The sequence below is a fragment of the Prunus persica genome, chromosome G1, assembly GCF_000346465.2.
Source record: "Prunus persica cultivar Lovell chromosome G1, Prunus_persica_NCBIv2, whole genome shotgun sequence".
NCBI classification, from domain to species: domain Eukaryota; kingdom Viridiplantae; phylum Streptophyta; class Magnoliopsida; order Rosales; family Rosaceae; genus Prunus; species Prunus persica.
Genome location: NC_034009.1, coordinates 35042884 through 35059317, shown reverse-complemented (window position 1 = coordinate 35059317; position 16434 = coordinate 35042884). Strand labels below are relative to the sequence as shown.

The following is a 16434-nucleotide window of genomic DNA, read 5'->3' as shown; positions in this document are numbered from 1 at the left end:
TGTTTGGTGTAGTTACCACAACATGCATTACAAATAAACAACTGATATATCATTAACCTTAAGGAATTAAAATTTAAAAAAACATTTGCTTGCACCCCCTCATGGAAATAGCACCATGAAAATCAGAAAATACAAATAGACGAGTAAGTAATAAGGTCCCTAAGTAACAATTGGTAACTCTTGAAAAATAAACAAATAGAAATATACTCTAACAGAAATATGATCATGTCGGCTTGTCATGGTTCAAAATTGAGCACAATAGGATACATTTTTGAAAAGCACAATCCAACTTTAAATTGCAAAATCTTACACTACTTGAGATATTTTTCTTGTTGCGTCTTCTAGGGGAGGAGAGATCACCGCCCGCAAGCTCCCCCGGGACCGAGTTTTTTAGTCAATTTTCACGGATGAGTAGATGAGCCTTGTGAACCAAAAGCAAGCATAAAAGCCGATGGTACCAGTGAGCACAAAGAATGCGTAAGAAGCAATAAGCATGTATCCGAAGTATAACATCCCTGAGACCAGCTTTGTGATTTCAAGCTTTGTGAAGAAGTAGAATGTGGCGTAGAGGAACAGGTACACCGCTGACGAGCCCGACGTTAGGTACGACCTCCACCACCACAAGTAATCCTCGCTGCACAACTGGAAGTAGCAGAGCACGATGGTTATCTCGGCACATGTGACGATGAGGATGATGAACACCAAGAAGAGGAAGCCAAAGATGTAGTAGAACTGGTTCAGCCAAATTGAAGTGAGGATGAAGAACAGTTCAATGAAAACTGCTCCGAATGGGAGGATTCCTCCAATTAGAATCGAGAAAACTGGGTTCATGTACCAGGCCTGTTCTGGGATCTGCCTTGGGATTTTGTTCGTCTTCACAGGGTCCTCCAGTGCTGGCTTCCTGAACCCAACATAGCCTCCAACAAATACAAGTGGGACTGAGATCCCGAACCATAAAAAGACCAGGGCAAACATTGTTCCAAATGGGACAGCTCCGGATGATTTCTGGCCCCAAATCAGAGTGTTTAAGACAATGAAAATGGCAGAGACAACTGCTGGGAACATGACTGCAGTCCTGAAAGAAATTTTCTTCCATTCTGTCCCTTTAAACATCTTGTATAAGCGAGCAGAGGCATAACCGGCAAAAAGTCCCATGAAGACCCAAAGCAAGAGCATGGCTGTCATAAGACCACCTCGGTTAGACGGGGAGAGGAAACCAAGGACAGCAAAGATCATTGTCACAAGTATCATGCCAAAGAACTGAACGCCAGTTCCAACATATACACAGAGCAAGTCGGAGTTATTTGGAGCCCTGAAAACATCCCCATGGACAAGCTTCCATCCAGTCTCTTCTTGTGCTTCTTCCTGGGTCTCAAGTTCATTATACTTGGAAATGTCACGGTAGAGGGTTCTTAGCATTATCATTGCTACCATGCCAGAAAGGAAGAGGACAATCATCAATGAATTGACAATTGAGAACCAGTGGATTTGGTCGTCACTCATCAAAAGATAAGCATCCCATCTAGAAGCCCACTTCACATCACTTTCCTAAACAATAGACATGAAAAAAGCAGTTCATGAGAATACTAGCAAGTGACAATGCATGTTCAATCACCATTGGCATCAGGGATATTCAGTTAAATGGGGGACATTAGGAATAAGAGTTACATTTGAAGTTAAAGGAGCACCTGGAATTCTACATCATAAGTAAATACAATTTCTTGCTTCTCAGCAACTTCTTGAGGAGAGTTAGAATTGACAACAGTGTGTTTCGAATGGGGGTCACAGGTGGTTAAACGAGTCTTTGCATCATTCCATTTACCTTCATACTCGTGTTTAACACTGAAGACATTCAACAGCCACAAACATATCATCAATTGATACTTAAAAAAGAAGATTCAGCAGGAAGGAATCATTTAGTGGAACAGGAAGCGCTGGAAAACTGACCTGAATGGTTTAACCTCAAATCCCACAATTCTTGCTGTTTCAGTTTGTGTATCTCTATGGTACTTGACAGTAAATGCCAAGTGGTTGTGGATAAAATACTTTTCTTCCTTGCTCTGAGAACAATAACATTGAATAAGCAAGAGAAAACCATAATAATACCCAAACAAAAAGTTATTTGGTGCCAATGAACCATGCACATACCCCAGCATAATGGCCTTTGAGCCCAACATGAAAGCCAAGCTGGTAAACAGTAGGAGCCTCCTGATCTGGCCTTTGAATGGGTACGACGAGGGGCAGATTATCAAGGATCCTAACAGAAAAGAGACTTTCAATAAGAGATGCAACTTCCTCACATATATTTTTTTAGTATAAATCATTTCCAGTGTCTGAAAAGTACATGTTCACACGATACTCATCATCTATCTTCTCTTTAAACTGCTTCACAGTTTTGGCATCAGGAGTAAACCGACAGACAATATTGCACATCTGAGGCTCCCTCATTTTAAACTGCACAGTATCCACAATAATTTAAGGACCATAGGAGAAACAAGCAGCCTGAGAGTTATACAAGTACAATAACACTAACCACATAGGGGGAGTTTTCAATACGGTCACCACGAAGTACTTCCCCAAGATTCTCGGCACTGTCCAAAATTTTGTCAGGTCGACAGTAAGGGAGAGAGTAAAATGAGTATGGAAGCTGAGTCTTTGTAGATGTCAATTTGTTCACTTTCACTTTCAAATCATCTCCCTGCATTTACAGATCCAAGAGGGCGAAATTAACTCAAATATCATAACATTGTCTAACAGAGTTTCCTCATCCTGACTCAAAGTCCTTTGCTTCTAAGTCAAGTGAAGTAAAACAACCACAAATGCCCAATCTAACTTATGAGAAATAATTCAAATTTCATAAACAGCATCGGTAATCCAGTGAAACCTAAATGACGAGCTCTTAGAGTACTTGCTTAAGGCCTATACAGATCGATAGCAGCTCGGACCTCCCAAGATCTGATGCGTTAGTTTCAGCCGCATATTACTCCCAAAATTACATTGTTCTACGCATTCAAGTAACGCTCAAACACAACCTAAGCAAAATCTAAGAAAAATGGTGGACAAAGAACTCACATCAAAACGTATAAATCTCAGAATTTTAACTACGATCAGGTCAGCTGCGCTACATCTAAGTTGAATTGATTAAATTGATTCAATATTCCAATAGTATCCAACTCAATTAACGAAAAGCTATTATCCGTTCATTTTCCTCCATTTTCTCGACGGCCAAACAGACGAAAAACCAACACTAGGTCACATGAATACAGATCCAAAAAGCGAAATCACAGATCACTCATTTCATATTTCATACACCGACATATCCAATTTACACAAAACAAAAACTGAAAGATAGATTTGTCGGTGATCGAGAGCTGACCTTGATGAAGTCCTCAGGGGCGACTCCGGGGAGGTAAAAGGACTGAGCGCCATGGATGAGCAGTAGAAAGATCGTCAGTGTACGGACTGCCTTGGATCTACGAGTCTCCATGGCCTCTGACTGAGAGAGGGAGAGAGAGCGAGCAGAAGGCTGTGTAGATCTGGAGGAAATGTTTATTGGTTGGTGTTTATAGTTCGCTTCGTATTTGTCTGTTGCGTTGCGTGAAAAGAAAATAACAACGACCAAAAAAAAAGAAAGATTATAGTTGATGAAGAAAAAATATATTAAAAAGGGGACAAAGAAGGAGAGCGGAAACTTAGAGAGAGTGTGAGGGGGGTGGACTTGGAGTCTGTCCGGTGAGATCTGGTGAGGTGACGCTGTGAATGCTTGTTTTGATTGTGCCACGTTAGCCTTTCGCTGGATATTTCTGTGATTTACAAAAAGCAATTGTAGATTCGGCCCACAGAGTATAAAAGCCCAGCCTAGATTATTATCAAAGTTTGTCGTGACTGGATCTTTTTCCTTTTTATACACAACTGCAATTTGCAACAGATTTCTTTCCTTTAACGTAACGACATGTCGTTTGCAATGTTTTTTCCAACTATATTGCATATAACGTAAAACAATTGCACATGCTATTTTAGTTCCTGCACCTTAAATTTTGATCTGAATCTGGAAAAGGGCAAATAGATCAGTGGGATGAATCCAAGATTGACCACCATTTGCTGCACTGCACAAATTCCCTTTTCTTTATATATAAGCGACATAGAAAAGTGGAATTCAAATCTAGGACCTCAGGTGTCGGGATAAATGCTCTTAACCACTTTGAGCTACGAGAATCTTGATTCCACAGATTCGTTTCCATCCCTCTTATCTTTTTTCTTTCTCTTTTCCATTTTTTCTAATTTTGGGTTTGTGTTAGCACTTTGGGCCTGCAACATAGTGCAAGCCTGCAAGGATCAAAGTTTAGGCTTGGGCCTCTACATGGTGCTGCAATTTTCCTGGGATTTCTGTGAAGTCGTAGGCTAAGCCCAAAATATAAGAAATTGCCTTGCCAGTGCCACCTTCCAGAAGGCCTTGTAGAATATTGATGAGACTTGGGTTACCAATACCACTGGCTCTGCACAATGTCCTTTGTTCCCTTCCTCAAGTCAAGGATGTTATGTTCTTTTGCATGAATAAGGCATCCACTTGAATAAAGGGGGGGGGAGGATAAGCATCGTTTAGTTGTCAATTTTCATAAGAGTAATGGCTTGAAGTGGACATCACCACACCATCTAACTTTGTACCAAAATAAGAAGAGGAATATTGCAAGTCACTCTCACTACTTGATGGAGGAGGGAGAGAAGGGGATAGCTAGAGAGAACCCCACTTGGTTTTGGTTTCTATTTTAAGATTTGTACAACCTTATAGAAAATTATATTGCATTAATTTTGAGGTTGAATTTTCTAGCTGTGGCTTTTTGGTGCTAGTTCCTACTTGCAATGGTGGGGTCGATCTTTCATTTTAAAGTGAATATATTAGCTTAGTAACATGCATGAGTGGTCCAAACAAATTGTGGAATTATGAACTGAGTTGTAAATTTAAACATTTTAAGTTTAATTATGAGAAGTTAAATAGTATTGAAATTTACTTAATACATGTGTTTTGTGATCGATTGCACTTTTATTAAAAATTTACGATTAGAGGTCGAGTTACGTGTGGATCTGAAGTGGCGTTAGCACCAACCTAAAAACAAAAAAGAGAAGCAAAATTTCATATTGAGTGGAATGCTTGTGGTGGAGTTAATTGTATTATAGCGTGTGGACGTGAGGGAGGGAAAAAGAACAGAGGTTGATATGTGGGTAAGTAAATGTCGAGCTTTAAGAGCATAAAACCTGGACAGAATCTCTAATGTGTACCCAAATAGCACCAAAAAACCTAAAACGTGCAACTTATTCTTCAAACACACACGAAGGGGTTGGCCATAGAGGGTCACATATGGTCCCCCACATCGGCTTTTTGCCAAGCAAAAGCACATCAACCCCCTCACTCACCCATCTCCTCCTACCCAATAAACCCATTGTTCATTTGGAATTGGGACCCAATACCCTCTCATCTTTCTTTCCAGTATCCATCATTAATTTATGATGGTAGGGGCTCACAGCTCACGCCTAATAATTTCCTCTTTAGAGTACACCCACGAGTTTACATCATTGACAAATATATGTCTTCAATTTTGATATCATCAGTTGTGTACGAGTCTAACCGTATGTAACGTTTAAAATTCGCTATAAGTAATTGTTTTATGAGCTGTTATAATCAATTGCTTAAAAGTCTAAATGTTAATGTCTGTAAAGTTCAAAATTCACTATAATTAAATTGCATGACTTGAGTTATGTTATAGTTATTGTTCACGTGTCTAACCATTAATGTATGTAAAATTCAAAATTCGCTACAATCAATTGTTTATGAGTTGAGTTATGCTATTACAAATCTCTCGTTGATGTATACGAGACCCAAAATCTCCCCGGCCCACACTAGGTTTAGCAAACTAGATGACTCAACTAATAATGAATTCAATGGTGAATTCAATAGGTTCCTTAAAGAATTGAAAAGGTTTTTATTTTGTAGAAACACATTAAAGGATAAAGATGCATAAGTGGTTGAGGACTGGTACAATGATGAAGCAGCAGCTGTAAAGATGTGAGAGAATTGGGGTCCTGCTGGTGATTCTGAAAGCTTCTCCTCCCTTGTCCAAAAAATTAAGCAAACATTTAAGGGGATTGATTACTCTTGCACAACCCTAAGGTCCCAAGCTCAGGCCCTATGGATGAAAAAGGGACCCTGTAGCTTAATAAAAATTGACCAATTTGACAGGGAACATAGCTCACCATGAAGCTTGAAGACGCCTATATCTGACTTGCATATTTAGCCCCCTCGCCTGACAGGGTAAATACTAGAATTTACAGTGTTTGTCTAATTGACTAAATGGGCAAGGCTGTAAAATAGTGCAAGTTAGGTAATTCAACTAAGAAGTTTGACCCATTTTACCAGTTTTTGACTTGGAGAAAGTTTTACCAAATGACCATGAAATGTCCACATGTGTAAAATCTAATTTTAGCATAAGTAGTTATAAGTAGTTATCGTGCACTCGAGGTTCAGTGTTCCTATCTATTCTTTCACAATATCACTTATATAAATAAATTAATAAATAAATAAAAACCCAACTTTTGTGATGAATTATTATTTTCTTAAAAAGGCATTAATTATTTTGAATCGAAGAAAAAAAAGAAAGCAAACATCTAGAACTAGAGTAAAATCTTAATCTTAAACCATAAACCCTAGTTTTCTGGCTGTTGGAATGGTGAAACAAAGATCCCACGACCCGTTTGTAGGAGATTCTGATATGGAGTTTTTGGACGTTATTATGATTTATTCATATATTTTGATTATCTCATAAAAAAACTTATAGGAAATTACGAATTGCAAGGTCTTTATCCAGATGAAAAAACGTAGCGACCAGCCAGCCAGCCATTCCTATTATTAGATTTGGGGGTCAAAAGTCAAAAGTTCCTCATCTTAGCTACGCGTCAAACGGCAGGAACATCCACCCTCACATGGACCCTACTATCACCCTCCACTCTCCTTCCCCGGCGCGTAAAGCAAGATCTCCCGCGAAGGCAGACGACGGAGGGACAATAGAGGTGAAAAGTATAAAAGAGCAGGGGCAAAATAGTCCAGAAAAGGGTGGCGTGCTTTAACGGCATAAAAGCTTCTTAAAAGTCCTCTGAGCCACTCTGTAACACAGTCCCCTACTCTCTATACACACACTAGACCCAAACACACTTTCTCTCTCTAACTTTCCCTCTCTCTCTGTGTCTCTTTGCTTTTTTCTTTTTTGTTATTATTTTCTTTCGCTGCAAAATTTAGTAGAGGAGGAGACAGCTGCGTCAGAGCCACACCGATCAGACTATATATCAAACATCATCGAGTCATTGAGATTTGCGCCTTGGAAAATCACATAAAGAAACGAGAGGAAAATCTTTAGCGGATCAGGGGTGAATTAAAGTAAAGGCGGCGAGGATTTATTATGAGCTTTGCAGACTGAGGGAGATAGAGAGAGAAAGAGAAATAAAACAGAGCTCTTCATAAAATCCTCTGATGCAAAAATTACAACTTCCAAGCAATTCTCTCTCTTTTTGATTTTTTTCCTTTTGGGTTTGGGTTTTGGGTTTTAATTATGGGGTATGAGTGATTTGGTGGAAATAGTTGTGGTTTCATCAATGTCATCATAAAGGCTTGAAATGAATGGGAACAAGAGCGCAAAGGTCGAGGCTTTGCTATAAGGCCAAGGCAGGGCTTGTGTCGGTCCAACGTTTCTGCTGGTTGCGTGATTTACAGAAAGAGAGAGAGAGAGGGGGGGGGGAGGAGTGTGAGAGAGTGGAAGGAAGAAGGAGAGGACCTCTAAAGAAGCGCCATTTTTGGTCTCGGTATTTGGTTTTGTCCTCAAGAGCGACGAGGGGGGTTTGTCTCTGTTCAGCTGAGCTGAGCCTCAGGACCCGCCATTTTAGAGAGAGAAAGTTGGCATTGGCCGCAGCTTCATCAGACTCAGAAGAAACGGAGTCTACGTTTGTGGAGTAGCAGTACTTGTCCATAGGTTGTTTGTTACCGTAACTTCTGGTGGCTTAAAAGGTTATTTTGGGGTAAAAATGAAGTTTATGAAGTTGGGGTCCAAGCCTGATGCGTTTCAAGCTGATGGGAAGTCTATCAGGTAAATATGGCTTTTCAAGTTTTGTTTTGCCACAAGCTTTACTCAGTAGAGCCATTTAGTTTTTTTCAAAATTTTTCTTTTATTTTCCTCTGCTTTCGATGCTCTGCGCTGAATAGGTTTCCCTTAGAGTCTGAACTTGAGGTCTTCTTCCCACACCCCCCCACCCCTTCTTTTTTATCAAAATTATTTTTCCCCTTAAAATTGTGAAATTGTTCTTTTTCGTTTCATAATGCGTATATGTTTGAGGTCTTCTTTGTATAAGCATGCTCTGTTTTGTACATAAATGGTGAAAGGCTTCCGTTGTTCATTTTTGTTTCGCAATGCATATATGTTTTGAGGTTTTCTTTGTATAAGTAAGCTCGGCTTAATACATAAATGGTGAAATGCTTCCATTGCATGGTGAAGAAAGGGTGAACTTACTGTTAGGTGGTGATTTATATACCTCAATATACAGAAAAAATGAAGGATTAACTGCCACCATACAAGAAAACACCCCCTTTTATTTTCTTGGATAAGATATACAAGAAACTTTTTAGGAGATAATAAATAAGAAAACAAAGCAAGAGATGAAGAAGGCACATGGGCGTTTCGTGTTGTTATTATCATTGTTTTTCTCTTTTTTCTTAAAAGTATAGCTATTTTAATTGTCGAGAGTCGGGTAAAGGGAGTTGGGGGTATCGAAGGGTCTTTCAGGGGGTGGTCCAGCCTTGGAATGTCACTATTTTAGTTGAGTTTGTGGTCCAAATGTGGTAAAGGCATATGAGGTACCCAAGATCTGTAATCATCACTCTGGTGAAATCCTGCCTGTAAACGATGACATGGGTTCAACCAACCTTTTTTTTATATATAAAAATCTTTAAACAAGCTCACTTGGTGATTATATCTCCAGTTGATTTAGTAGCATTTTATGTCAAACAAATTATGTGTGAAATTTGTCTTCTGGTGCATCGTTTTTCCTTCATCTGATTAAATATGCAAATGACTGGAACTTTCTTAGATCTTGCATGTGCCAGTTTCATAGATGCAAATTGTATTGTTAGGTTGAAAAAGAGCTAGATGCATTGGTGAATTAGATGGAATATTAAAACATGGACTACATGACAGTTATTTTTTGTCCAACTGTATTACTTCATTACAGTATTAATTCGCCGGTAGATCTTTTAGTTTCAATTACAACTTTAAGGGATTTTGAATATTGTGCTACAGCATGCCATCTTGCCTTATCTAATTTGAAGTCTATAACCTGACTGGGGTTTTTGAATTTGCACAAACTAGCTTCTCATTGTAAAAATTTACTAAGAACAAGATTGAAAAGCTTGATGCATTAACCCAGTAACCTAATACCTCCAAACTGGTTTTAAATTCAACCTATTGAGCCTTTTGTTGTTGTTGTTGTCATATGCATCCAACTATGAAGATATTTTACATTTTCATGCCTTCTTTTAGTTTTCTACCGTCCTTGGGTCTATGTGATTAACTGATTTTCATATGTTCATGCAGATATGTGTCATCTGAATTGGCAACAGATGTCATTATAAATGTCGGGGAAGTGAAGTTTTATCTTCACAAGGTACTTTTTCCTTGCCACTCTTTTTCGTCAAATGAGATGATTTTTGTTTATACTTGCATCAGGTTTGTTTTGATGTTTTGGTGTCATATATGCATATGAATATTCTTAAATTTTATGTTCCTTTGAACATGTATAGCAGTTTTCAGATTTAAAATGTGGGTGCTCATTATTGAAATGATATATTCGTTTACTAAAATTACTGCTGCTTTTCTCTACCAAAGCTTGCTATTGTTAACTCTATTTTTCTTTCCAGTTCCCTCTCTTGTCCAAGAGCAATCGCCTGCAAAAACTAGTATCTAAGGCCAATGAAGAGAATTCTGAAGAAGTTTACATGGTTGATTTTCCTGGTGGGCCAAAATCTTTTGAAATTTGTGCAAAATTTTGCTATGGAATGACTGTTACTCTCAATGCTTACAATGTTGTGGCTGCTCGTTGCGCTGCTGAGTATCTGGAGATGACTGAGGATGTTGATCGCAGTAACCTAGTATTCAAAATTGAGGTTTTCCTTAACTCAAGTATCTTCCGTAGCTGGAAAGATTCCATTATTGTTCTCCAAACCACCAAACCTCTTCTGTCATGGGCTGAGGATCTGAAGATTGTTGGAAGATGCATAGATTCAATTGCTTCTAAAACATCTGTAGACCCTGCCAACATCAGCTGGTCCTACACATATAACCGAAAATTAGCAGAGACTGATAAAATTGTGGAAGAAGGGATGAATTATCGAGTTGAAAAAGTTCCCAGGGATTGGTGGGTTGAAGATATATGTGAGCTGGATATTGATCTCTACAAGCGAGTTATGATTGCTGTGAAATCAAAGGGAAGAATGGATGGTGCTGTTATTGGGGAGGCCCTGAAAACTTACGCAGTTAGATGGTTGCCAGATTCTGTTGATGCACTGATTTCTGATGAGCATGCCTTGAGGAACAAATCTCTGGTAGAAACAATTATTTGCTTATTGCCTTCTGACAAAGGTATGGGTTGTTCATGCAGTTTCTTGCTGAAACTTTTGAAAGTTTCTATTTTGGTTGGAGCTGACTACTCATTGAGGGAGGATTTGGTGAAGAGGATCAGTTTGAAGTTGCACGAAGCTCGTATTGTTGATTTATTGATCCCAGCTCGATCTCCTCAAATTACTATATATGATGTTGAATTGGTTCATTCTGTTGTGAATCAGTTTCTGATGCATGAAAAATGTAACTGGAATTTGGATGTGGTTGAGAAAAATGAAAAGGGGAGTGATAAGTTTATATTAGGGCATGGATCATTGTTGAGTGTTGGTAGACTGATTGATGGGTATCTTGCCGAAATTGCACATGACCCAAATCTTAACCTCTCTAGTTTCATAGACTTATCACAATTGATTCCTGAGTCGGCAAGGCCAATTCATGATGGATTGTACAAAGCCATTGACATCTACCTGAAGGTACGCGCATTTAAGCCATGTCCAGCTACGTTTTTTATTCTCTTGATTTTACTCCATGCTTTTATCTTCTCACTAGAGTTGCCTTGTCATGCTTCTGAGATTTGGGTAAGAGGATAGGATTTACCATTTCTCTTTCAGACTATGAGATGGTCAAACGTATGTTTGGTCCGAATAGATGTGAACCTTATTTGATGCTTGTTGTATATGAAAAATAACTTTTCCTTGCAACTCCCAGCCATGTAAAACCTTTTGGATTTCACTTTGTTCTGTTTCGTCCAGATGTGGATAAGATATTACATGGCTGAAATATTTACATGAATACTGATTAGTTGTTTTGTCTCCAGGAGCACCCTAGTTTGACAAAGGCTGAAAGGAAAAGAATATGTGGATTAATGAATGTCAAGAAACTGACAATGGAAGCGTCGATGGATGCTGCACAGAATGAGCTGCTTCCACTCCGAGTTGTTGTTCAAGTTCTCTTTTTTGAGCAGGTAAGATCTGCAGCTGGCGTTCGAGCTGCTAACAACCATCCCAGTGATGCTTCGCTTTCCACGACAAATTTGGATGAAGAATGCAACAAGATGGCGTTGGCAGAAGAAGAAAACTGCAAACCTCTGGGGAAGCATATGAGCGAAATTAAGGTAACTGAAGAGTTCCAGAAGAACGGGAAATTGGGCAAGAAGAACAGCAAAAACAGTAGAAGTGGTGTGCAATTGTTGCCGTCTAGGTCAAGGAGAATCTTTGATAAATTATGGTCTGTGGGTAAGGGGCAGCATGTGGAGAACAGGAGCTCTGAGACATCTGGGAGTTCTCAGAGTCCAACTTCAATTGTTCCTGGTGATACAAAGTCTGTTTCATCTTCAAGACACAGGAGGCATTCTATCTCCTAGTAAGGGTGATTTCTGAGCTGCTTAAAATTGAATGGGTCGGGAAAGTTCCAACTACCAAGTGTACAAAGGGGTAGAATTTGTTGTAGCTGATGATGATCTATCATTTTGTCTTTCTATCCACCATATATTATTTCAAAGGGAGTTCATTGTAGTTAAAATTTGTGTGCCTTGTCTAACATCCTTTGGTTCCACTTGTAAAATTATATATGTGTTTTGTGCTAAGTGCTAGTTCATTTGGATTTAGAAATATCAGATCATTTCTTTTCTTTCATTGTCATCAGACTATCATGCCACTATCTTGGAGCATCCACAATGGGAGGGTGTATGTTAAATATACAACTTTTGTCGTCGGAATCATCTTCAATGGGAAGATGTAAATGGTTGTAAAAATACATCACAACTATGGAGATGTAAAATTAGATGCACATTTGCATCTCTTTTTACATCCCTTGCAAGTGGGATCCACGAGAAAGGGGAAAGAGAAGGATTGGAACTCAAGATGGAAGACCTAGATTTCATGCAATTTGCATTGCACTTCCAATGGCCCAGATTTTTACGTAGATATTTTTATGTTAGTGTGTAGGTAAAATTATATGTTCTCCAAATTTATATTTTTTTAGGTCCATTTATTTGGAAGAATAAAATAAATCTAACACACACAAAATTAATTTTAAAAAGTTAAAACATACAAAAAAAAAAACACACACACAAAAAAGAATTATCACAAACAAATCGAATATGCATCTTTGGTCGTTTTCTATTGGAGCAAAAAACGTATTTACACCCTGTGGACGTGTAAAGGAGATGTAAAAGTGGCTTTACACCCTCGAAAATACCCCCTCCCCCAACTGTGGATGCTCTTAATTCCTCAGAAATTATCTGAACTGAAATTTCAAGTGTAAAAAATTATCTTTTTTCGAATTTTAACATATTATGTTATTAAACATTCGAGCCGAATCATCACTTGTTAAATAGCAACTAGCACTCGATCCGGTTTTTCGTATGATTTTAAAAGATGTTCCATGTTTATCAATTCTCTCCTATTAATAATAAAAATAAAAACCTCACTTATTAGAGATCCTTGTGAGAGAATATTCCCCTGCAATTAGATGCATGATAATAGAATATATGAGGGACCATTTGACTTGTAGATGAAATATTAATTTGAGATGAATTCGGAATAAATAAAGGATGAAATTGTAAATTCAAATTCATCAAATATAGAAACTAACGTTCGATTTCCTTTTGAAGTTCGAGTTTTTGACTTTCTTCCCATATCCAGTCATTGATTGACCCAATCGTATGAGAAGGAAGCCATAGCCATAGAGCGAGAGAAAGATGAAAGTCACTGGCAGTCACAGAAGCACCATCTTCATCGCGATTGCTCTCTCCCTGATAGTGAATCTGCTTCTGCTACCAGTCACTGAATCAGCGCAATGCAAAGCATGGCTCGTCCAATCAATCCCCACCGACATGCCCAGTCTTCCTCGTGTCCCTGGCGTCCTCTCCACCGGTAACATAAATTTCATCGCTCAAAAATCAAAACCCAATAAGCAAAATCTTCACTTGTTTTGATTATAATTCTTTGTGTTTGTAATTTGTGCAGGGGATGTGCTCAAATGGTTGGCGTCGAACTCAACAGAGAGACTGGACGTAATTGCTCAGTACTGGCAGTTGATAGCGCACCCTGAAGATCCTCGCTCTGGGGATTTTGGGTACTCAAAAGAGGATTTGCAGAGATTTGGAGCTCAGGAAGGTGCTTCTGTTTATAGCGCCTTGGAAAATGCTGCAGATCGCAATGTTACTATCAGGTTACACCTTTGCACTTGCTTATTAAGCCATTGCTAAAGAACCCACATGCCATTTCTCAGAAAAGTTTTAAGATTGTAGCTAATTTATGTGTTGATTAATTTAAAGTGATTATATTGTTTGTGTTGTTGATAATGTCTTAGCCTGTTAGGCTACTTTCACACTCAGGTGTATATCCTGACTATACCACAGAACCAACCAACCTTGCTTCAGGAAGGCCTAATGTAAAGAATGTGACTTTACTGCTTAGTGATTGGTGGGGATCAGGCATAGTCCATACCAAAGTCTGGATATCGGATCGACGAGATGTCTATATTGGATCAGCAAACAATGACTGGAAATCTCTCACACAAGTATTTTGTGAAACTTTGCTACTTTTGCAAATTTATCATGTTGCTTTGTATAGTTTACTTTTCCACTTACGATGTACTTTTATTAAATGGTTGCAGGTGAAAGAACTTGGAATTTACTTGGTTGATTGTCCAAAAATAGCCAGAAAGGTTGAGACCTACTTTGACAACCTATGGAAGCTTGCGTCTCTTAATTCTACAGCTCACACAACAACTGTATCAGATCAACAGTGGCAGATCGATAGGCAAGTTCCTTGCTGGTCACATTTTGTGGAGTATAAAGCGAGGTGTAGGTATGTTTTGAGGCTGGTAGTTGGAAACTGGTTCAATTCTAGTTTACAATGCTGGATATTCATATAAAGATATTTGTATTAAGTGTCTAGATACTTTAGGTATTGTCTGTGTTTGCAATTCAAGTATGATGACTTGTATAGTTATGTCACTCTCACTGCAGTTCACCTTTTCCTGGATCTGTGGAGACTCGCCATGTAGCAGGATATCCTATACTGTCAGATCCATATATGTTCAAATTGCCACTCCAGACTCCTGGATATAATGATTCAAATTTGCAACCCAAATCCAGCTATCTCTCTTTTGCTCCTCCAGAGGTAACTTGGCAATATATAACTTTTTCTTTTCTTAAATGTAAGTTTTGGTTCTCTTTGTATAATTGTAAATGGAAAAGTCATTTGGTCATATGTTTTTTTTATATAGTCTATCAGTAGTGTTGAGGTACACGTTCTTCATTTTGTGTGTATTTGACTTGCGTCCCAACCTCTCTTCTTTATCCATTTTGACGGCATTTGGGCTGCAGCTATCATTTGGTAGGTATCAGGCTGATGAACAGGCATGGGTAGAGACTATTAAATCTGTAGGAATTGGAGGCACTGTTAGGATTAGTACCATGGACTGGCTTGGTCAGTCCCAATATTTAAAGCAAACAGTTTATTGGGCATCCCTCTCCTCTGCAATATCAGAGGTAAACTCTTCCACTCTGACTGCTTCTCGTTTATTTTATTCATGCTTCTCCCACTAATTAAAAGCTCACAAGACATATGAATTATATAATTGGCAGGTTGTCTTCTCGAAGAAGGCAACAGTGAAGATATTGGTAGCATACTGGGCACATTTTATCAACAGCACAGATCCGTACCTGAAATCTCTCCTCTACTCTAATGTTCTCTGCTCTTCATCCAAGTATAACCATTGTGCTGGGAAAGTTGAGATCAAGTACTATATAGTCCCAGGTTTCAACTTGACAGGACCTGCTGCCACTGCCAATGGTACAGATACTGGAAATATATACCCCGGTTATACCAGGGTCAATCATGGAAAGTATGCAGTAAGCGATGTTCGAGCTCACGTAGGGACAAGCAATCTTATTTGGGATTACTTTTATACAACGGCGGGTGTCAGCTTTGGAACATACAAGCCTGCCATTGTTTCTCAACTTCAAGAAGTCTTTGATGCTGACTGGGATTCTCCATATGCTGTGCCAGTTGAAGAGTTGGGGGAAGGTGGTAGTGCTTGTTCAAGCTGATGAGCACTTGCTTGAATTTCTTGTGCTTGGAGAGTTGCAAATCAATGGACAATGCCCTGAATATAGAATGTAAATGAAAGTGCTGGACGTATGTTGCTCTGGAATTAGGATAACATACAATTGGAAAATTTAACCTGAATAAAGAGTTATTTTTTTCTCTATCTAAAATCTCTCTCATTGGTATCTGAACCTGACATGTATGTAGAGCTTTCGTTTTGTTGGAGAAGGTAAGATTATGTCCACCTGAACTTTTAACTGTGAAATGGATTTCCATTTATCTCAAACAATTGCTCTATCTCATGCTAATTGAGTAAACTGAAATTTTATTTTTTCCAGGAAAAATTTATGGGTATCCAAGCTATTGTTCATCATAACCATAAATTTTAGAATAGCAATTTTCACCCTTTACTTTATGTTTTTTTTTTTAAATATATTCAAACCTTAAAAAATTTCAGGCATGCCTCCAAAGATTTTTTTTTTAAAGTCTAAAAAATATATATTTGAAAAATAAAAAAAATAAAAGGACTAAGGATGGGCTCGTGGACCTTTACGCATGGCCGTGTGGGGCCAAGTTTTATCTGGGCCCTTTGTGACGCTGCCCGTTTCACCCATATCTAAGCTAGAGAGGGACCCAAATCCAAATTGTGACCCAATCCAAGGCCCCGACCCACATTTTAGCCCGAGAAATAAGACGATCAGACTTTTATCTGCAGTCAGACA

General features: G+C 38.7%; 3 protein-coding genes across 3 annotated transcripts; 2 read left to right on the top strand and 1 right to left on the bottom strand.

Moving 5' to 3' along the window:
- On the bottom strand, positions 50-3872 carry LOC18788541 (transmembrane 9 superfamily member 8). The gene is made up of 7 exons (XM_007221908.2): positions 3377-3872; positions 2534-2698; positions 2345-2454; positions 2149-2257; positions 1948-2060; positions 1689-1842; positions 50-1548 (listed from the first exon to the last, which is right to left on the bottom strand). Exons 1-7 carry the CDS (start codon positions 3485-3487, stop codon positions 391-393), a joined length of 1920 nt encoding a protein of 639 aa, XP_007221970.1. The 5' UTR covers positions 3488-3872; the 3' UTR covers positions 50-390.
- On the top strand, positions 7154-12286 carry LOC18789332 (BTB/POZ domain-containing protein NPY1). Its single transcript, XM_007221958.2, has 4 exons — positions 7154-8129; positions 9630-9699; positions 9953-11125; positions 11470-12286. Exons 1-4 carry the CDS (start codon positions 8068-8070, stop codon positions 12013-12015), a joined length of 1851 nt encoding a protein of 616 aa, XP_007222020.1. The 5' UTR covers positions 7154-8067; the 3' UTR covers positions 12016-12286.
- LOC18789237 (phospholipase D Z) lies at positions 13214-15875 on the top strand. Its single transcript, XM_007222800.2, has 7 exons — positions 13214-13528; positions 13622-13826; positions 13976-14177; positions 14274-14467; positions 14629-14782; positions 14989-15153; positions 15250-15875. Exons 1-7 carry the CDS (start codon positions 13354-13356, stop codon positions 15712-15714), a joined length of 1560 nt encoding a protein of 519 aa, XP_007222862.1. The 5' UTR covers positions 13214-13353; the 3' UTR covers positions 15715-15875.

Coding starts and splice junctions, on each gene's coding strand:
- LOC18789237 (XM_007222800.2), top strand. CDS start 13,354: ATGAAAGTCACTGGCAGTCACAGAAGCACCATCTTCATCGCGATTGCT. Junction 14,178..14,273: donor ACTGGAAATCTCTCACACAA/GTATTTTGTGAA, acceptor AAATGGTTGCAG/GTGAAAGAACTTGGAATTTA. Junction 14,468..14,628: donor GAGTATAAAGCGAGGTGTAG/GTATGTTTTGAG, acceptor CTCTCACTGCAG/TTCACCTTTTCCTGGATCTG.
- LOC18789332 (XM_007221958.2), top strand. CDS start 8,068: ATGAAGTTTATGAAGTTGGGGTCCAAGCCTGATGCGTTTCAAGCTGAT. Junction 9,700..9,952: donor TGAAGTTTTATCTTCACAAG/GTACTTTTTCCT, acceptor TTTTCTTTCCAG/TTCCCTCTCTTGTCCAAGAG. Junction 11,126..11,469: donor CCATTGACATCTACCTGAAG/GTACGCGCATTT, acceptor TTTTGTCTCCAG/GAGCACCCTAGTTTGACAAA.
- LOC18788541 (XM_007221908.2), bottom strand. CDS start 3,487: ATGGAGACTCGTAGATCCAAGGCAGTCCGTACACTGACGATCTTTCTA. Junction 2,455..2,533: donor TTGAAAACTCCCCCTATGTG/GTTAGTGTTATT, acceptor GATACTGTGCAG/TTTAAAATGAGGGAGCCTCA. Junction 2,258..2,344: donor GATGAGTATCGTGTGAACAT/GTACTTTTCAGA, acceptor CTTTTCTGTTAG/GATCCTTGATAATCTGCCCC.